The following is a 23,164-nucleotide window of genomic DNA, read 5'->3' as shown; positions in this document are numbered from 1 at the left end:
TTGCCTAGAGCTGCTGTAGCTGACTCTAATTTCTCTGATTTGTTCTGCTGCATTTGCTATCTGAACCCGTATCTCTGTTTTCCCCTGTTCCCGTCTTGACTCAGTGTTTCCCTTTAGTGTGCAGACTCCCTGGTTTTGACTTGGCTTGTATCCTGACCTATTTCTGTCCTTTGTCTTTTGGCTTATCCGCTCCTGACCGTTACTGACCCCCTGGCTTGTCTCTGACTAGGAGTTTGCTTATTCCTTTGGTACTGCACTACAGTCTCGGATTTGACCCTGCTTGTTTGACTATTTTGCTGCCACCAGTGGTAGCCTCACTGCTGCAGTGCAGGTCAGCTCTTTTTAGGTGCAGACCTGCTTCCTCTCTACTGCCATCTAGTGAAGCCTGCACCTACCTGCATTGCAGCAGCATGACAGTATGTATCATTTATATGAAAAAAACTTTAAGCCAATAATCTACAGCTGAACAGGACTCCTCGTATCTTTTACCATACACACATTCAGTCCTGCGCATAATAATGGTCACTCATAGTCAATAAGTCCAGATATATTTATAAGGAATAATACTGAAAGGAACATATTAAGTAATTGAAAAGAAAAAATAACTAGTGATTGGAAGAGTTCTCCATGACAATGCCATACACTTATGGCTGTGACCTACTGGTAATAAAGACCATAGGAGACGACGACAGAGGTTCGGCAAAAGGTTGCAAGGAATGATAGCTACGTCACATATGACCACATGAATAGTTAATAAAAATTAATGTACAATAATTTTAGAAGAGAAAAAGAGCAATTGTAATGATGAGTCACGACTTCCTGATCTCACTTTTTTTGTCCACTCATATTTTTATGCTTTCGCTATAATTAAAGTATAGTTAAACAAGCAGTCCTCCTTCTTTTCCTCCCTTCAAAGTTTTTATCCTTTTAATAAATTGCAATCATCATATTATACAGCACTGTGTACTTACAATTTCTCTTTCTACCTTTCTATCAAGTTATTTTTTTTCTCTTTTTTTACTGCTCTATGTAGAAAAGGAAGTCTATTTTCCCTGCATTTATGATTCTCTCTTCTTCAACTCCTGACCCAGCTGCACCGCTGCCAGGGACTTTTTCTGTGATGACTCCTACAGGGAAAAGAGACCTCCTGTTTCTTCATAGAGCTTGGGTTGTCAGTTTTTAGACCCAATGGAAGAGAGAAAAATTAGCTGGGTATGAGCGCAAAATGAGCAATTGTAAGTACACAGTGCTATATAATATGATGATTGCAATATATTAGGATGATAACAATTTTGATGGTAGTGCTTCTTTAACTATGATTTACATTATCAGGGTATGCCACAAAATTAATACACCTTGGTTCATCTTTTTACTACATGATTCAGTGTGCATTATAAATGCATTTGTTCAAGTAGATGCAATTGATTTCCACACAGAATGTGATGGGAACAGATTAACTTAATGAGTTCTAGCTTTGTAAAAGTAGCATTGTGAATTTATGATTGAAATGTGAATATTTTTGTAGACAAATATTTCTAGTGTCTAATCTTATTCTATTGATCCATATCTATGCAATTACATTTTTTCAAGTGTTCCTATTCTTCAGATGTGTGGAAGAGTCTTCATTAAAATTTCCTATCATTTTGCTACTGTAGAGTCTGTGCTACTCGTGTGTATAACTGGCTGTGGAACTGTTCCTGACCGAGATCTTGTAGAACGCTGCTGCTAACTGTGTTGGCTCTCTCTGCTAAGAGGAAGAACACAGCAGATCAGAGTGTGGAGAGGGAGAAAGCATCATAGCCTTCAGGGAGGGCAGATCACAACGGCTAGATAAGATTATAAATAAAGTAGCAAAACACACAGGCAGTCTGAAGGGGAGAAGAATAACACATTCTTTATATCAGTGAGAATAGAACCCAATGCAGAGTCAGCATGCCTGTACAATTAGAATATCCCTGAATAGTTGTATATGGAGAATTCAGTTAAGAGATAAATGGTGTGTCAGTGGTTAGCACTGTATCTTTACAGCACTGAGGTCCCAGGTTCAAATTCCACCAAGAACAACATTTGCAAGGAGTTTGTATGTTCTCCCCGTGTTTACGTGGGTTTCCTTGAGGTTCCTCCCACACTCCAAATACATGGGGGTCAGCGATGATGATGTCTGTAAAATGCTGTGAAATGTAATGGTGCTAGATCAGTGAGTAAAACAAATAAAAAATAATTCAATATGGACCTCGCAACCGGTCTACAACCCCTGGCAAAAATTATAGAATCACCGGCCTTGGAGGATGTTCATTCAGTTGTTTAATTTTGTAGAAAAAAAGCAGATCACAGACATGACATGACTAAAGTCATTTCAAATGGCAACTTTCTGGCTTTAAGAAACACTAAAAGAAATCAAGAACAAAAAATGTGGTAGTCTGTAATGGTTACTTTTTTTAACCAAACATGGGGTAAAAATTATGGAGTAACTCAATTATGAGAGAAAAAATTATGGAATCACCCTGTCAAGCTTCATTCCAAAAACTAACACCTGCATCAAATTAGATCTGCTCGTTAGTCTGCATCTAAAAAGGAGTGATTTGAATGAACATCCTCCAAGGCCGGTGATTCCATAATTTTTGCCAGGGGTTGTGTATTACTGGAAAATACCAGGTCACATAAGAAATATCTAAAATAAGGAGAAGGTTACAAACTTTACATACCGTATTTTTCAGACTATAAGACTTTTTTTTGGGGGGGGGGAAAGTGCGTCTTATAGTCCGAAAAATACGGTAAGTAAAATCAATGATTATTAACCTATTAATATGTATGTGCACACGTCAGGATTTCTGCCAGAAATGCGAATGCGTTTTTTTCATGTTTTTTATGCGTTTTTTTTTTTTTGCGTTTTTTTCCCAATGCATTAAATAGCGGGAAAAACGTGAAAAATCCGCAAAATTAATTAAAATGCTGCTTTTTTTACCGCGATGCGTTTTTTTCGCGGAAAAAAAGCACATCATGTGCACAAAAATTGCAGAATGCATTCTAAATGATAGGATGCATATGTCTGCGTTTTTATAGCATTTTTATCACGAAAAAACGCGAAAAAAATGTGAAAAAGCCTGAACGTGTGCACATACCCTTACAAGCCATGAACAGCACTGATGATGCCATTTCTGCATTATCAGTGTAGTTTCTGAGGTCAGAAGTGTAGACCGACCTTTGGTGACATCCCCATCATAGGACCAAAGGTTCTTCGTTTAGTGGAGGAACAGAAGAAGAGGAGAGAGCCTGGTACATCATTTACACTCTGTGTATGACATACACATTACATGTTACACACACACTGTATGTGTGACGTTTAGTGCATGTGACATTCAGTGTGTGTATACAGTATAACATACAATGTGTTGGGGCGTGGAGTGTGTGTCTAACAAAGTGTGTAGCGTAGTGTATGTATAGTGTGTGTGCGTAAGAAACAGTGTAACAGAGTGTGTAACTCTTAGTATGTATGTAACATATGTATGTTTAGCATGGGTGTGGTGTGTCTATCATACAGTGTATATGTAACATAGGGTGTGTAACATTGTGTAGCATGTGAGTGTGTGAAACAGAGAGTGTATGTAACATACAGTGTGTAATATATAAAGTATGTGTAGCATGGACTGTGTTTCTGTGTAACGGAAATGTATGTGTTGTGTGTGTTATGTGTGTAATGTGTGTGTTGGTGTGTGTTATGTGTGTAATGTGTGTGTTGGTGTGTGTTATGTGTGTAATGTGTGTGTTGGTGTGTGTTATGTATGTGCTGATGTGTGTTATGTGTGTAATGTGTGTGTTGGTGTGTGTTATGTATGTGCTGGTGTGTGTTATGTGTGTAATGTGTGTGTTGGTGTGTGTTATGTGTACAATGTATGTTTTGGTGTGTGTTGTGCGTGTAATGTATGTGTTGGTGTGTGTTATGTGTGTAATGTATGTGTTGGTGTGAGTAAAGTATGTGTTGGTGTGTGTTATGTGTGTAATGTATGTGTTGGTGTGTGTTATGTGTGTAATGTATGTGTTAGTGTGTGTTATGTGTGTAATGTATGTGTTGGTGTGTGTTATGCTTGTAATGTATGTGTTGTGTGTGTTATGTGTGTAATGTATGTGTTGGTGTGTGTTATGTGTGTAATGTATGTGTTGGTGTGTGTTATGTGTGTAATGTATGTGTTGGTGTGTGTTATGTGTGTAATGTATGTGTTAGTGTGTGTTATGTGTGTAATGTATGTGTTGGTGTGTGTTATGTGTGTAATGTATGTGTTGGTGTGTGTTATGCTTGTAATGTATGTGTTGGTGTGTGTTATGTGTGTAATGTATGTGTTGGTGTGTGTTATGTGTGTAATGTATGTGTTGGTGTGTGTTATGTGTGTAATGTATGTGTTGGTGTGTGTTATGTGTGTAATGTATGTGTTGGTGTATGTTATGTATGTGTTGGTGTGTGTAATGTACGTGTTGGTGTGTGCTATGTGTGTAATGTATGTGTTGGTGTGTGTTATGTGTGTAATGTATGTGTTGGTGTGTTATGTGTGTAATGTATGTGTTGGTGTATGTTATGTATGTGTTGGTGTGTGTTATGTGTGTAATGTATGTGTTGGTGTATGTTATGTATGTGTTGGTGTATGTTATGTATGTGTTGGTGTGTGTTATGTGTGTAATGTATGTGTTGGTGTGTGTTATGTGTGTAATGTATGTGTTGGTGTGTTATGTGTGTAATGTATGTGTTGGTGTATGTTATGTATGTGTTGGTGTGTGTTATGTGTGTAATGTATGTGTTGGTGTGTGTTATGTGTGTAATGTATGTGTTGGTGTGTTATGTGTGTAATGTATGTGTTGGTGTATGTTATGTATGTGTTGGTGTGTGTAATGTATGTGTTGGTGTGTGTTATGTGTGTAATGTATGTGTTGGTGTGTGTTATGTGTGTAATGTATGTTTTGGTGTGTGTTATGTGTGTAATGTATGTGCTGTGTGTGTTATGTGTGTAATGTATGTGCTGTGTGTGTTATGTGTGTAATGTATGTGTTGGTGTGTGTTATGTGTGTAATGTATGTGTTGGTGTGTGTTATGTGTGTAATGTATATGTTGGTGTGTGTTATGTGTGTAATGTATGTGTTGGTGTATGTTATGTATGTGTTGGTGTGTGTAATGTATGTGTTGGTGTGTGTTATGTGTGTAATGTATGTGTTGGTGTGTGTTATGTGTGTAATGTATGTGTTGGTGTGTGTTATGTGTGTAATGTATGTTTTGGAGTGTGTTATGTGTGTAATGTATGTGCTGTGTGTGTTATGTGTGTAATGTATGTGCTGTGTGTGTTATGTGTGTAATGTATGTGTTGGTGTGTGTTATGTGTGTAATGTATGTGTTGGTGTGTGTTATCTGTGTAATGTATGTGTTGGTGTGTTATGTGTGTAATGTATGTGTTGGTGTGTGTTATGTGTGTAATGTATGTGTTGGTGTATGTTATGTATGTGTTAGTGTGTGTTATGTGTGTAATGTATGTGTTGGTGTGTGTTATGTGTGTAGCAATAGCATCCATATTTAAAAATACCGGCAGTACAGACAAGTGTTTATAGGTGTAAGCATGTCAGAAGTCTGAAAGAAAAATCACTGTTCTCAGGAGCACAATGCCTGGTGTGAATAGGAGTTTTGCTGCCGATACCATGATGATCCTGTATGGGGCTGAATGACTTTCTACTTGGTGATGAGCGAATGTGCTGAAATAAGATGTTATCTGAGCATGCTCGTGTGCTAATAGTGTCTTTGGTGTGCTTGAATAGTATGTTCGAGTCTGTTAACATGCTATCCAAGCACATTCGCTCATCGCTATCTACTAGTCATCATTCTGTCCTCATCAGTCTTCGTCAGCTTGTATAAAGAGGCCGATAAATAAGCACCAAATGACTTAAATATTGATCATGCTCATTTAATGGTCTGAAATCATTTCTTATAGATGCATCGTAAACGTTTCTGTATGATGGTACTAGATGTCAGCTTTGGGGAACCCACTTGTAATTTTTGCCCAGGGTCCCACTTTGCTTAGAACCTGATTATGACCACTGCCTATTGCCTGATTAGAAAGGAATGCATGTGTTGGGGGGTAGGACGGGCTGAGGGGGGGGGGGGGTGAGGTTGTATACTGAGGATTCACATATGTCAGACTGGTTGTGAAAAATTTATACAGCTAAGAATACTTTCCTTACATTTGACTGGGAATGTTTCCACCGCATGTCCAGGGGATTTTTACATTTTGCATATGTCGCATAGCATTGTACATGCTAAGTGCAATCTTAGAATTCCAAAATGCACACAAAGCAATGCCAACTTTTGTACCTATATTTATTCACTATTTCTCTTTCTGATGTAGGATCTGGGCATGGAGTCAACATCATTAGATGACGTTCTATACCGATACGCAAGTTTTCGAAACTTGGTGGATCCGATTACACATGATCTGATAATCAGCTTGGCAAGATACATGCACTGCCCTAAACCGGTATGTACTCCACTGTTTTAGTATTCCAATCATTATTACTTAGCACACATCAGGTATTGCATGGATCTACTTGTGCGTTTGTTCTATGGAGAAAAAGCAGGTAATGCCTTCACCAAGCAACATTCACTTCCAGAAATATTCTGCTTTTCCTTCTCCTTTTCTCTTCAGAATGAATACTACCATATCTAGCTTTTAGTAATCTTTCTCCTCTGTTCTCATTAGGCAATTTTCTGAGAATAGATACATAATGGCTTCATTATAATGATGCATTATAAGTTCTAATATGATCTGCGGAAGTTGGAATAAAGCAAGGACAAAAAGTTACACCGAAAGCAGACAAACGGCAAAGTGAAACTTGCAGGCTGAGTTCACAAGCCGTGGGGGCTTACGTACGATTTGGTCATATGTGTGGATTGGGCCATTGACTATAATGATGCAGATGGAGTCACAGTGTGCTCATTGTGCATCATTTGTTTTATATATAAGCTTAGTTGAGGTGGGGAGCAAGATATGGTTGATTACTAGCGAATGTGCTCAGATAAGGTGTTATATGATCATGCTCGTGTGCTAGCCAAGTGACATTGGCGTGCTTGAAAAATATGTTCCAGTCCCCGCGCCTGCATGTCTCGTGGCTGATCAACAGCCACAACATATGCAGGGATTGCCTAACAAACAGGGAATCCATGCATGTGTTGCATCTGTAGAACAGCCGCGAGACATGTAGGTGCGGGGACTGGAACATATTTTTCGAGCACGCCAATGTCACTCGGTTAGCACACGAGCATGATCATTAGCCTCAGGAGTATACGACTGCTACAACTGGTTGCCTTACAGCCAGAGATAGGTCTAGTTAGGTTTGCTAGCAGAAAAAGAGTGGGAGAATGGAAGGTTAAGGCCACTTTCCGACAATGAGCTTTTGATGCATTTTTGATGCTGCGTAGATTTGCTGTGTCAAAAACGTAGCATCTTATGGAAGCGTGCACGTATTGAGTATTTGGTGAGTTTTTTACCTCAGAACTTGTAAGCCAAAACCACATACTAAGGTAAAAAACTCACCAAATACTCAACGTGTGAAGGTGGCCTAAAACGTGGAAACTTTTGTGCACAGATGCTATGACTGACATACTGGAGTTAAAAAAAAAATGAAAATAAATCTGCCATTTATGGAAATTGTTAACTGAGTGGCAGATAATGAATATATAATGTAAACCTCAAAATGAGAAAATATGTTTGTGTATTTATACCTGGAGCCATGTAAGTTACTGAGCTGCAGCAGATGTTTCACACCCGTTTCATTTTGCTCACACGTTATTCTGCACAGTTTAGATGATGCTTGAAATGTCAATTTGTCTATTGTGCTACACGACTATGGTTTACTGTTATGTAGAGATGAGCAACCTGGGGTTTACCAGCTGTTTTTGAGATACAAGTACCAGTATGCTCTTTTAACGCTGTATTGGGTTATTGCCTAATTAGCATTTACCTGATACTACTACTTCTCATAAAGGGAATCTATCAGTAGGATCAAATCTCCTCAGCCATCTACATGGGCATGTAGGTCATAGGAAGTTGAATAAAATGATATCTTGATATCTGCGATTTGATGTCTTATAAAAAAACATGTATTTTTTCTGGAATATGTATGTAACACCCCTTTAAGCTGCCTCCATGGACAGGGTGTCTGGTAGTTCTCACCTCAATAACGGCACAGTGTCTCCACCCGAATCTTGCTGGGAGCTGTAGTGGGATGCAGGAGGGTCTTACTCTTCGTCTAGGGGACGACTCAGGAAACCCCTGTCCACGTTCTGTACACTCTCACAAGAGAGGAGGTTGAAACAATTAACAGGTTTATTTACAGAGGAATAAATGGTGTTAAATTCAGAGGGCACAACAAGGACCAGCAAAACATGTAAACCACACAATCTATGATACAGGTTCAAAATGTACTTTGCAATAGGTCTGAATGTTCATGATGACACTTCCCCTTGAAGTGACAGCAGACACTCTCCTCTCTAATAAAACCTAATAATGGCTGTAGCAATGCCAGTAACACAGTCCAACCATGGGGAATAGTTGCTTCGATTGTTGGCGCGCTGTGCAGAAGCCGTTGGTGCACATAATACAATAAGAGCAAAATTCCCACAGGAACAGTTCTCTTATTAACTCCCCAATAGTGGAACCACAAGTCCCAGCAATAGCTACTCACTCCTTGATGTATACCAAAATTCAAATACGCATGCAGATGAATTCTGTAAGTATCGCCCGCCAACGCCCGTAAACTCCAACTACAATTGTTTGACTTGTGCTACAGTGAAGGATTTACAAGGCAGCTGGACAAATACATAGGAGCTTATCCTGCTCATATCAACGGCACAACAGATTCCAAAACAGGTTCAAAAACTATTGACTCAGTGAATGTAGGTAATCCAAGTTTATTAGACGTGCAGCTTCTTCTGATTCAGGGTACAAGAGGTAAAAAGAAGAGTGCATTGTTCTTTGTCATGTCTGAACACGGTAAAAGCATCTAACCCTTTATAACACCACAATAAAGTGAGTTTATCATTGGTTCCCAATGGTCATTTCTATCAGGACAATCATTACTGCGAGCAGGAAAATCACTTCTCATTTCTGGATGATAAGCATCATTATTTCCTTCCAGTGGCCCTTGTGAAAGTTGTGCGATAACGAGCAGTGCCTGTTGGCTATATATCATTATAGACGGTATATAAGAGTTGTATCACCAGGAACAATAATGTAATGATAACAGATTTATCAGAGGCTGGACAGACATCTGTCTTTGATGATTTAGTGAATCCTGCTTTGAGCAGGGGTTTGGACCAGATGACCGAGGAGGTCCCTTCCAACTCTAACATTCTATGATTCGATGAGAACACCATGAATGGAATCCTTATGAGTCCACCGTGAAGAGGTTAATAATACCAGCTAATAGCAGTACCCCACCTCACATTGCTGACCTTTGAGTCGAAGTGGAGGTCTGTGCCCGTTACTGATTCAGCCACAGGCCCGTCCATCTGGCCTGTCAAATCTTACCCTCATCTCAGCAGTCCATGAAATCTTTGGGCCAAAAAGTACCTGAAGACAGATTTTTCAGTCTTGATGTTTCCACTTCTGTATCTTGCTCAGTGGTGATGAGTTTCAGCCTCCTTACCTCGGCCGTGTCTCTCGAGAACTGAACACCTTGTACTTCTGGGCCTTCAGGGAGGTTGTAGTTCTTGAATATTACAACACTGAAGGATAATAGCTTCCTGGTCGCTTCACATTTGATTCTTCTCAAATCTTTGGCAATTAATGTTCGGCTTTTTTTCTCAAGACATTTTTGTGGACCTGTTAATTATTTGCAACAAAATGATTGCTAATTCTGTGATATCGCCCCAATATTTTAGCAATTTCAAGAATGCTGCATCATGTGTTTTTTGGCCACTTTTGCTTGGGGAAAACAAGTTTCCTAATAATTCTGCACACCTTGATAAAGGTTGTTGTGTCCTTAGGCCTCACCCTCCTCATTACACAAATACACATCACCTGATCTGCTTAATCCAATAAGCATTCAAGTTTATACAGCTTGAAGATGAAAAATCTGCCTACAAATAATGATATGGTCAGAATACTCACTAATTGTGCACACAGTGTGCATTATCTACTTAGTCTCCAGGAGGAGTTTTCTGGAGCTATCTGACACCTGGTACGTACGTAGGTTTTCTTTAGCTTAGTTGGACAGCATATTACTCTACCGAGCTGCTGGGTGGGACCACTATCGTGGTCTAGTACATAACTTATTCCCTCCACTTATTGAGATTCTGGTTTGGCTATTATCCTAAGTCATGTGACAAGGCTCGTTAAAGGGTCGACATTGACTTTTAGGTTTGCTGCTTCCAATAGGTGGCACTAGAGTTCTAGTTCTCTCCCTCTCTGAAGAGACAATTAGTATATTTCCCAGTGGAGCATTGCAGCTTTAAGTCTCCTCATCTCGGCATGCGTAACATGTCACTGTCCGCAAGGAGAAACGATACTTCTTGGATAGCCCTCCACTTAAGAACTAAACCTAGTTGAAATCTATGACCTCTCGATTTGCAAAATTTCAGTGCCGCGTGTTATCAGCGGGGGTGGAATGACTTGTTTCACTTTCTTCATCTCTGGTCTCGCTTGGGTCTACCATCCATCTTTTGTAGTGTAACTGCAGATCTGCTCTGGAAGCTTTAACAAACCAAACTGCAGTAATAACGTCTGTTGTCTTCAGTCTCCATAAGCTCAAAGGTGGAAAAATAAGAACAATCTTTGATGGCTAGATAAAAAATAGCTCATGCTGTGGCCTGTTTTCGTTAATGCTCAAAGCTATGAGCTTCTATGAAGAATATCTGCTATGAAGTATTGTGGACATTCTGTGCTCTAATTTGATACAGGAAAGAAATATATCTTGGTACCGTGTAAAAGATATCAACCACTGAGGACTCTCAATTCTAAATATTTTTCTGTGCTCTAATTCACATTCCTTTTTCAAATGTTATGTACTGGTCATGTCTTCAGAGGGTCAGACCAGCCCCATAGAACTTTTATCTCTTCTTGAGATATGCAATATTTCCACTAAAATTTATTTGTAAGAGATACCTCATCCAAACTTAATTCTTCTTCTTAACCCCTTGGTGTCACAGCCAATTTTTATCTTCATGATCCCACTTTTCTATTTTTACTTCCCAGGAGCCATAGCTTTTTTTGTTGATGTATAGTCACATGGGGGTTGTTTTATTTTTTGGGGGGTGAGGTTGGTGGAATGATGAGTTGTGTTTGTTGGTGGCATTATTTTAGGGTTCATAGAACTTACTGAAAAAAGTTTTATTGACTCGTTATGAGAAGGAATATAAACAAAAGAGCAATTCTGGCTCTCTTTGTTTTGCATTTTAAAGTTTATACAATTCTCCATACTGCACAAATAAAGTGTTATTTTTATTATTTGGGTGATAATACCAAATGCACTTTTTATTACTTTTGGGGCATGTTTTTAGGCTGCGCTGCATTATTATGCTATGATTACTACGCCTTGCTAAAGATAATAACAACTATTACTGGATAAAAATCACCATCATCTCTAGAACAATATGGAGGATTTAAAAAAAATAAATAAATATATATATATATAATAAAATGAAATACTCAGAGAAGCAGTGGGAATAAAAAAAAATAAAAAGGTGGCCACTTTTGACATGATGTAAGTTCTTTTATAAGCTGTCATCCAGTGGCATGACCAGAGTCCCATGGGCCCCAGTGCAAAATTTGGACCTGAGCAAGCCCCCACTTACATGTCGATGAGATGCATGGGCCGTTGTAGCATTCTAGATTCTGTAAAGACATGTGTTCATCCTACATGAAATTGTGTCCCTAATCAGGCACCTTCCTGTAATAATGTCCCCCATCCTGGCCCCATCTTGTAATAATGTCGCCTGTCCAGGTCCCTTTCTGTAAAATGTCCCACATTCTGTAGTAATGTCTGTCCTAGACCTCACCCTGGTATAATTTCCCCCCATTCTGTGCCACTTCCTGTTATAATGTCCCCTGTCCTTGGTGTCTTCCTGGTATAATGTACCCCGTCCTGAGCCCCTCCCTGAAATTCTGTTATAGTGACTCCCATGCTCTGCCCCTTCCTGGTATAATGTCTTCCATCCTGGGCCCCTTCCTAGTATAATGACCAATAATCTTGGATCCATCCTGGTATAATGACACTCACACTGTGCCCCTTCCTTGTATAATGTCCCCTTCCTAGTATAATGTTCATTCAGTTACTTGCAGTTTCTTCTTTTACAGCGTACAGCTGACGTAGACATGCTAGGCATGGGTGGTGCATGACGTCACTGCCGCGCACTAATTGTGAAGGGCATGCCGACGTCAGCTGCCAGCCGATTATTGGCCGGTGGGGTGTATTTCAATGCCGGGAGCCAGCTTGATCTCGGACGTACATCCAGTTGAAGTAGGCATTGTTACACCCCTGCTGTCACCATGCTATGGATAGATGATAACTTGTAGTGTTAACACCAATCAGCCATACCATTAAAACTACATGCTGAATGTTGCGTAGATTCTCCGAGTGCTGGCAAAGCAACATCCGATTTCTTGAGTCATGGACTCCACAAGACCTTTGAAGGAGCTCAGTGGTATCATGCAAAAGATGCTAGCAGCAGATCCTCAGCCCAGTATGTTGCAAGGTGGGACCATCTGACGGACATAGGACTTCTCCTTGCTGGATTTTTATTTTTCCGCCAAACCTATATGCTCATTTTAATTGAGACAGGGAGAAGCTAAACAAGTTGTAAGCAGTCCTCCGAACTGATCATATACGGTATTTTCATATACATAGTGACTCTTATATATCAAGTTGAAGAAACAATCATACAACACCTACCCTTTCTATGGCTGCCTCTCACATCCAACCTATGTAAGGGAATAAATTGCGTTGTTTGCTCATTACTATTAATGCCTTACCTCATAAATGGTGGCACCTATCCAAAAATAATAGTACACATAAAAAGTCAATTAATAAACAAGCTTACGGTAATTTTATTGAATATTTTCCCATTTCTAACACAGAAAGTACAGTGACAGGATCACCAAATTACTGCCTCGAAGCTCCACAGATATGAGCTTAGCACATTTATGGGAAAATGTTACATTCCGCAGCCGAGAATCATTTTCTTTTAGCAGCGCTAATGTTCAGTACAAAGAGAAGTTTGGGGAATTTGTGCTCAGAATCATTTACTGAGCTGCAATAAACTACAAGGTTCTGTTCCCAAAGCCAAAAAGAGAGGAAAACAACATGAAGAATAATAGCATTAATATTCAGGCATGGTCATTTGGAAGGGATGTGGTGTTTTCCCCATTGCCGAGCAGATACTTAATGTTTTGTTTGTTTTAAAACAAAATCCCGGTAATCAGGAAAAATGGAGCTGAAGATGATGAATATTCTGAAGAGTAGAATTGTTTTTTGTATTCAGTCATTTATCCTAATTTGTGATTTTCAGAGTTTATTTGAAGTTTGTCCATATGCTTCTTATTATCTGAACAACCAGATAAAGTAAAAACCAAAGCAAGGCCATTATTCCACTCAAAGCATAAGTGACCAGACTGGAATTTCATGTGACTGTGGAAATATTGTGAGTTCCAGCTCATTAGAAAAGATAACTACTCTGTACAGTTAAAGGGGTAGTCTGAAATACAATGTAATTTTCATCCTAAATCTCTATCTATTTAGTGCCTTAATCTAAACTATTGTCTAATATACTTGTATTAAATATTTCCTATTCTCCCCTCACTACATCACAGTGTGAGAATATTCATAGAGCACATATTATATATCCAGATTGGGAACATAGGTTAAAGGTTCCCCATTTACATTAGTAAAAGAATAAAGTTATACGGTGGAGTACTCCCATGATTTGATTATGAAAAAAGACCACTGTTGGAGTAGCCTAAAACCACCAATCAAATAACCTTAAATTTAGAAATATTAAAAATTAACACTGTTTACATAAAGGCCTAAAAAAGAGGAAATGGTGGAAAAAAGGTGAGTATAACTGTATTTGTTATTTTTAAATAAAAAAGGAAAACTGTTTTATTTTTATTTCAAATAACGGACTTTATTCTGGCTATGTGTTTATTTATCATATAACTATAGGATTAGTAATGGATAAGTATCTTATAAATGCCTCTCCATTACTAAGCCATGGGCTTGATGTCAACAGACAATACAAAGGTGACATCAACCCCACAAATATGAACCCCACTTACTACTGCATCAGGGCATGTTTGAATAGCCGGGCAAGGCGACAGAATTGACTCATCTAATAGATGCTTTTCTGGGGCAGCTGCGGTCTGCTATTTTTAGTCTGGGGGGGTCAATATCTATGGCCCCTTACCACCATGAGAATACCAGCCCTCAGCTGTCTGCTTTAGCTTGGGTGGTTGTCAAAAATTGGGGGGACCCCACACCGTTTTTTAAATTATTTTAAAGACCCCTCTATTCTTGATAACCAGACTTGCTAAAACTGACAGCTGAGGATTGCAGACAACAGCTGTCAGTTTTGACTGGCTGGTTATTAAAGATACAGGGGAACCCCACATCATTTATTTATTTATTGCGCATGCAGCGGCTGATGAATACTTCCATCAGCTGCCCCCTGCTTTCGCTGTTAACTGTTGAATACAACTCTCAACATTACCCCTGCTAGCGGTGATCGCAGTGGAAGCAGAGGACAGTAATGTGAGCTGTCTTCAGCACCCGGCGCTGGGGAACAACGTGAACAGTACAGCTGATTCCCAGGCGCCAGTACATGTCATACTGATGGCGCACACAGCTGGCACATGATTGCCACACATGTGCCACAAGTACTAAACACACGGATATGGATATCTCCAGGTCTGATTTTTCCACTACCGGAGACATCAGGGCGTGTAAAAGAGCCCTAATACAGTAGCTTTGTGATCTTCTTAAGTGGAAACTTTACCCTTTAGATTCCCTTTGGTAAACACAAACATACTATGATGATGATTTTTTAGACTTCAGACTAGTGATTTTGACCATGCTAAACAACATGCCACCAAGAAAACTTTGTCAAAGTGTATTTGTTCATGCAAATATCCTCTTCACACACAAAGCCCCATGACACCAACACCGGAAACTCTCTCATGTGTCCAGCACAAACCAAAAGAAGAGCTTCCTGGACCCAGATCTGGCTCTGATACCTGAAGATCAGTACTCTTTTGTTAATACAATTATATTAATAAGTTATATAATTTTGAACAAACAAGTTATATCAATACATGTTTTAAACCTATCTTTACAAACTATAGTATTTTTCCCTTTTATTTTTGGTGGTTATATCTTGAGGAAGAAGTTGGATCCTTTTGAAATGCGTAGATAATAAACCACAATTCTAACCTGTGTGTTCTGGATCCTTTCCATGGAACTCACCAGCACTAAATTTTTCCCTAAGCAGTTCTACTGATGAAAAACACGGATATCAATCATACGTAAAAATTAAAACTTCTGAATGAGCCCAATCTCTTTTGTCTGTCTTTTACTTTTTAAAATGTTTTTATTGAATTTTCAGAGAGCATACAACAAGAATCACAATGTCATACATTGGGAATGGTTATGAATAAATACAATTTCGATGGAAACACATTATATGTGCGTTATTATCTTTGTATGTATAATATTCAGATAAATTCTACAACACAAAAAAAGAAATCATTCCAGTAGATAATTTCAATGTGGTAAGGAAAACAAACAAAGATGGAAAGTAAAGGGGATGGGGATAGGAAAAGGATATGGAGGGGATTCATACTGTTGTATGCAATGAGTCTAGGTTACAAATTCTGTAGGAGGGATTCATCGAAGTTGAGCTGCACTTTATGGGTAAGTTCACACTAGGCATTTTTTTGACTTTTTTTTCTGCAGCAAAACCTGCTCGATTGGCAGGAAAGAAAGTGCAGAAAAAACATGTTTTCCTTGTTTTTCTTTCATTTTTGCTGCAGTTTTGGCATGCTAGACTTGTCTCTTGTGCATGCTAATAAAGTTTAGTGTTGAAAAAAAATTTCCTATTTCAAAGAATACGATTCTAGCACAAAAAAACGCAGCAAAACACGATACCTGCGTTTTTGGTCCTTTTTTTCACCACCCTTTCAAGTCAGTGGGTGAAAAATGCTGGAAAAACGCTGAAAGAAGTGTCATGCCCTATATCCAAAAAAGCCAAAGCACAAAATACCGATGACAAAAAAATAATGTGTGTGCATGAGATTACTGAAATCTCATTGGTTTTGTTGGTACTGTAAAAAGCTGCTGAAAATTAGCAGAAAAAAACACAGCAAAAACACCCAGTGTGAACATGGCCTATGGGTGTAAATTTACCGAGAGAGGCAAAAAATTCTGCTTTAGAATGAACTGACTGATGGATTCTCCGCTAACTCACCCAGCAGTCTGCAATGTGCAGGGAAACAAAGCATCTGTAAAAGCCACAACTCTATCACAAAGATCATTTTTAGCCCAAAATACAGGCTTTTAAGATTTTTTTTTCAAATATGTCTATTTCCTTTAATGTCCGTTGATTTCTCCATTAGTAACTTGTAGAGAAACCTATTGATTGCAATGGCATCCAATGTCCCTCATGATTTTTCCAATAGCAGGTTGACACTAGATAGCTCAAAATTCATATCACAAATCAGCCAACTATTACATGCTGTCTGCTTGACTCTCGGAATCAACTTTTTATAGACTCAAAAGTCAGGGTCATTTCATAACTACATTTTAGGGATGGTATTTTACATTTGTTTGTTTTTTTTTACTTGATAAAAATACCGACACAGTGTTGAAACGCATTTTGAATACAGGAAAAAACATATTATCATCATTGTATAAGAACCAGTTTATTCCAGCAGCATAGCCTATCTAACGTTTATTTTCAAACTGGATCCAATATTTCTTGGAGGATCCATCCACCAGTCACGGGTGGCAGCAGCTGTTTTTCTTCATGCCTACATAGGAGTTGTGCCTGTCACAGCTCTACCAGGTAAGCATAATCAGCACTTACCGACTCTCCCTCCTAGGGTATCACCCTATTGTAAGCTTCCCCACACATCTAGATTTCTTCTCTGTCTACCATTGTCAGACACTGTTGCTCTGTTCTTATTGGTAATGTTGATTGTGGTGGGCCTGGTGCTAAAGGTACCGTCACACTCAGCGACGCTGCAGCGATATAGACAACGAGCCGATTGCTGGAGCGTCGCTGTTTAGGTCGCTGTAGAGACGTCAAACACAGCAGCTCCAGAACGATGCAGGAGCGATCCTTTGACGTAACGGTGACTCACTTATCGTTCTCACAGGTCGTTAGCTCCATGTAAAACATTGCTGGCATCGTTGCTTTTGCTGTCAAACACGACGATACACGCCGACCTGACGACGAAATAAAGTTCTGGACTTCTAGCTCCGACCAGCGATATCACAGCGGGATCCAGATCGCTGCTGCGTGTCAGACACAACGAGATCGCTATCCAGGACGCTGCAACGTCACGGATCGTTGTCGTTCTCGTTGTAAAGTTGTTGAGTGTGAAGGTACCTTTAATCTTGTGTCCAGCAGTGTGTACTGCTAAGTCAACATTGTCAGGGCTTCTGATGGTTAGTAGACTGATCAGTAGATCGATCCAAGGGCAGATTTAGTGGTCAATAGACACTCTTGGCAGCCCAGTGTCACGTTACCATTGAAAGATATGGTAATACTATTACTACCCTGGGGTGCCATTATTGTATTGATCTTCTGTGATTTTGATCTGGCTTTATTTCTGTTCATTTTCCTGTTTAACCTATGGATGCTCTTTTGGTTTACCTTTGGACAGCACAAAGTTTATTTTTGCCTGATCTCCTGGATTTTGACCCAACTTCCCTTGACTACGGTACATTTTTGGTTTCCATTTCTTCCTTATCTCATCTTTTTGTTTCTGATCCAGCTTCTCTATATTTTCCCTTAGCTTGCTCCTCCGGCCAGCAGCTACTCCTATGATGCAACATAGAGACCAATGCAGTGAAGGCCAGATACCATGGTTCTCCCAGACCTTGTTATGTGGAGTGGCATTCTTGTCTCTCCATGGAAGTCCATTCTTGAGTAGATGGATGTCTTATACTAATATTTATTGTGTGTTACAAGGATTCAGCTTTTCTGACTACGGCTAGTGGTCCCAAATATTGAATATCGTGTATCCACGGCTTGTGACATTTAGGGCTTTTTTACTTCACTCAATAGTTTCTGTTGTAATATTTAAAAAAAACATAATTTATTATTCAGATTAGACTAAATAAATCTGGAGTTCCACAAACAATATTACAAAAAAAAAATCTTATTTTAACTTGTAGACCATATGGTACAAATAAAAGAAAAGCTACAGAAGCCAGCTTTGGTTCTCACGTAGAGATCACAGTTTTGTCCAAATGGTGCGGACTGATAATACACAGCAGGTTTATTATGATCTCTTCTGTGTCTGTGCTTTACATAGTAATCATGTGATTTCCAAAGCATTGTCCTCAAAAAGTATTAGAAATAAGATTTAAACACACAATTCATTCAATCCTTCCACACTGCGGGGGCTTTTAACTTATTTCCCAGCATGCTAAATTCCTATGGTGCAGGGGTGATAATTTTTGCAGAATTCATTCTCAGTCAAGGCACTATTCCAGGCTACCCCAAAATGACTGCTAATTAAAACATTCATCATTTTTGCACTGGCAAGCCTGCTATACAAACGATGTGTAACGGGGCCAGCAAATGTATTTCAATTTATAATAAAGCGCCATCCATCTCTTTGTATTGACTTTTTCATACTTTGTACTCTGAACTAGAAGCACGCATAGTCCTGTAGGCATGACCCATAGGCAACAAAAAGGAAATGGTTCACGTTTGTAATACACTGCTCAAAAAAATAAAGGGAACACTTAAACAACAGAATATAACTCCAAGTAAATCAAACTCCTGTGAAATCAAACTGTCCACTTAGGAAGCAACACTGTTTGACAATCAGTTTCACATGTTGTTGTGCAAATGGAATAGACAACAGATGGAAATTATTGGCAATTATCAAGACACCCTCAATAAAGGAGTGGTTCTGCAGGTGAAGACCACAGACCACATCTCAGTACGAATGCTTTCTGGCAGATGTTTTGGTCACTTTTGAATGTTGGTTGTGCTTTCACACTCGTGGTAGCATGAGACGGACTTTACAACCCACACAAGTGGCTCAGGTAGTGCAGCTCATCCAGGATGGCACATCAATGCGACCTGTGGCAAGAAGGTTTTGTCAAAGCTCAGGCGAAGTGCGCGTAGGGTAGGTGCGGGCTGCTACAGGGCTCCTCCATTGGTTAGTATACCACTATGTCTCCTCTCTTGCACTTTACTGCACAAAGGCACTTTGTCTAGCTATTGCTCCTTTTTTTAAGCACATTATTATTATATGTCTATACTATGGCATAATTATCTTCATATATATGTGCTATAGATATTTTATTTTACTATTTTGAGGATCATGTAATGTGGGCATTTAATACAGTGATTACTATACTATTAATATATTTCCAGGTCCACATACCCCTTAATCATGATACCAATGTGGTTTAATTTATTAATAGAGGTGGTTGTGGACTTATTTGTTTTGGATTTATGATTACTGTAAACTTTTAAATGTACCCCATAACATATAAATCTGTCTTCCCCTATATTTATGGTTACTATTATGTAGTTTTTATGATTTAATAAACTATGATCTACTATATATGTTGTAGTTGTGTATTACATCTATAGGTATATTATATTTGAGTGGATGCACAACATATTTATTTTGGTTTTGTGTGTATAAAATTACAGACTGTCCAGGAGTTGGCGGATGCCTTAGTCCAGGTCTGGGAGGAGATCCCTTAGAAGACCATCCGCCGCCTCATCAGGAGCATGCCCAGGCATTGTAGGGAGGTCATACAGGCACGTGGAGGCCACACACACTGCTGAACATCATTTCCTTGTCTTGAGGCATTTCCACTGACGTTGGATCAGCCTGTAACTTAATTTTCCACTTTGATTTTGAGCATCATTCCAACTCCAGACCTCCTTGGAATATTAGTTGTGATTTACATTGATCATTTTTAGGTTTTATTGTTCTCAACACATTCCACTATGTAATGAATAAAGATTTACAACTGGAATATTTCAATCAGTGATATCTAGGATGTGGGATTTTAGTGTTCCCTTTATTTTTTTGAGCAGTGTATATCTCTCATGCCAATTCTGCACCTGTTACCCTGAATTGGCTGGAGAAATCTTGAAGCTTGTTTTACCGATGCAAAATGAAGATGTGACTTTAAGGACGGGGTCACACTTGTGAGAAACTTGCATGAGTCTCGCACCTCAATACTCGGACCGGAGCGTTCAGCTGCATAGAAATACATGCAGCCGCACACTCCGATCCCGAGTGCCGGCGGCAGTGCTGGGTATTGAGGTGCGAGACTCGTGCGAGTTTCTCGCAAGTGTGATCCCAGCCTAAGGCTGCACCTCATCGTGATGACGTTGAGATCAGGGCTTTTTGATGGCCATGTCATCACTTCCAGGACTCCTCGTTCTTCTTTACACTGAAGATACTTTCTTAATGATATTGGCTGTATATTTGGGGTGATTGTTCTGCTGTTGGATAAATTTGGAGCCAATCAGACTATTCTCTGATGGTTAGCATTTTGAACTCATTGTGTGAATGAGGATATCGGTGTGTAGAGCAGAAGTTCATGAGTGACACTGCAATTTTGTGTACATTGGATATGAAATGGAAATAGAGGAGAATATCCAGTATTTTGACTACTAACAGTGAGTAGTTAATTTGTTAAACATTCCTGATTCCTAAAGTGTCTAATGGATGATTAAAGAATCATTAAAACATTGAGGAAACCATTAATCCAGACCACATCCCCAATGCCATTTGCTGAAAAGAAGCCCCAAACTTGCAGGACCATCAGCTTCCCTGTTGTTTACAGACACTCATTATTGTGCTGCTCTTCTGCACTCTGGAGAACAAATTGCTTTCTGTTACAGCCAAATATTTCATATTCTGCCACATCAGTCCAAAGCACCATCTGCCATCCCCCCCAGTTATTATGTTTGCATGCATTGTTCAGTCTCTTGGCCTTGCTTCCATATCGAAGGTATGGTTTCTGGCTACAATTCTTCCATGAAGACCACATGTGGCCAGATTTCTCCAACCAATAGATGAATGTAGCTGCGTCCCACTGACCGATGACAGATCTGAGCTGAGGGCATTGCTTGACATCTTTTGATTTTGAGGAAAACATGATTTGTCTTTCATCCATTGCACTAAGTTTCCTTGGCCAACCACTACATCTACAAACCTCAACAATACCCATTTCTTGGTGTCCTCAATAATGAGAAATACAGGCCAATACTTATTCATCATGCAGTATCAGGAATGCGTCTGATTGGCTCCAAAAGTAATCTACAACATGATAACGTCCCCAAACATACAGCCAATGTCAGTAAGAACATTCTTCAGTGTATAGAAGAACAAGGAGCCCTGGAAGTGATGATATGGCCTCCACCGAGCCCTGATCTCTTCTTCATCAAGTCCATCTGGGATTACATGCCTACATCCACACAAGATCTCCAAGATGCTTGGAACAACCTCTCTGTCCAGTTCCTTAAAAAATGGTATACAAGTGTAACTAGAATTGATTCTTTTATACTATTTTAAAGGCAAAGTGCGGTCACAACAAATTGTTATTTGATTTAGATTTCTCTTTTGTTCATTCACTTTACGTTTTGCTAATTTCTAAACATAAATTATTAACATTTACATTTTTGAAAGCATTCTTACTTTGCAGTATTTTCCAACGGTTGCCTAAAACTGCACAAATATACACACTATGTACACTGCTCAAAAAATAAAAGGAACACTAAAATACCACATCATAGATATCACTGAATGAAATATTCCAGTTACAAATCTTTATTCATTACATAGGGGAATGTGCTGAGAACAATAAAACATAAAAATGTTCAATGTAAATCATATTTGATATCCCTTGGAGGTTTGGATTTGAAATGATACTCAAAATCAAAGTAAAAAAGCAAATTACAGTCTGATCCAACTTCAGTGGAAATGCCTTAAGGCAAGGAAATAATGCTCAGTAGTGTGTGTGGCCTCCACGTGCCTGTATGACCTCCCTACAATGCCTGGGCATGCTCCTGATGAGGTAGCGGATGTTCTGAGGGATCTCTTCTCAGACCTGGATTAAAGCATCAGTCAACTACTGGACAGTCTGTGGTGCAACGTGGCGTTGGTGGATGGTGCGAGGCATGATGTCCCAGATGTGCTCAATTGGATTCAGGTGTAGTGAACGAGCAGACCAGTTCATAGCATCAATGCCTTTATCATGCAGAAACTGCTGACACATTTCAACCACATCAGGCCTAGCATTGTCATGCATCAGAAGGAGCCCAGCACCTGGATATGGTCTCACAATGGGTCTGAGGATCTCATCCCGGTGCCTAATGGCAGTCAGGGTACCTCTTGCTAGCACATGGAGGACTGTGTGGCCCTCCAATATAATGCCTCCCCACACCATTACTGACCCACTGCCAAACCGGTCATGTTGGAGGATGTTGCAGGCAGCAGAATGTTCTCCACAGTGTGTCCAGACTCTGTCACATCTCTCACATGTTGCTCAGTGTGAACCTGCTCTCATCTGTGAAGAGCACAGGGTGCCAATGTTGAATCTGCCAATCTTGGTGTTCTCTGCAAATTCCAATCGCCCTTCAAGGTGTTGGGCTGTAAGTTCAGTACCCACTTGTGGACGTCGGGTCCCCACACCACCGTCATGGACTCTGTTTCTGACAGTTTGAGCAGACACATGGATGTTAGTGGCCTGCTGGAGGTCATTTTGCAGGGCTCTGGCACTACTCCTCCTTGCACAAAGGAGGAGGTAGCGGTACTACTGTTGGGTTGTTGCCCTCCTACGGCCCCCTCCATGTCTCCTGGTGTACAGGCCTTACTCCTTGTATCTGCTCCATGCTCTGGACTCTGTGCTAACAGACACAGCTAACTTTCTTGCT

At 39.6% G+C, this 23,164-nt stretch overlaps 1 protein-coding gene across 1 annotated transcript in view; it reads left to right on the top strand.

The window, feature by feature from the left end:
- The window catches only part of LRRC75A (leucine rich repeat containing 75A), a 444,884-nt gene that overhangs the window by 79,480 nt on the left and 342,240 nt on the right, over nt 1-23,164 (top strand). The window contains exon 2 of the mRNA XM_077294372.1: nt 6,381-6,509. Within this exon, the coding sequence (XP_077150487.1) occupies nt 6,381-6,509 (129 nt within the window). The remainder of the gene's footprint in view (nt 1-6,380; nt 6,510-23,164) is intronic.

This window comes from Ranitomeya variabilis, chromosome 3, assembly GCF_051348905.1.
Source record: "Ranitomeya variabilis isolate aRanVar5 chromosome 3, aRanVar5.hap1, whole genome shotgun sequence".
NCBI classification, from domain to species: domain Eukaryota; kingdom Metazoa; phylum Chordata; class Amphibia; order Anura; family Dendrobatidae; genus Ranitomeya; species Ranitomeya variabilis.
The sequence above is the reverse complement of the archived record's forward strand: the minus strand, read 5'-3'. Positions and strand labels throughout refer to the sequence as shown.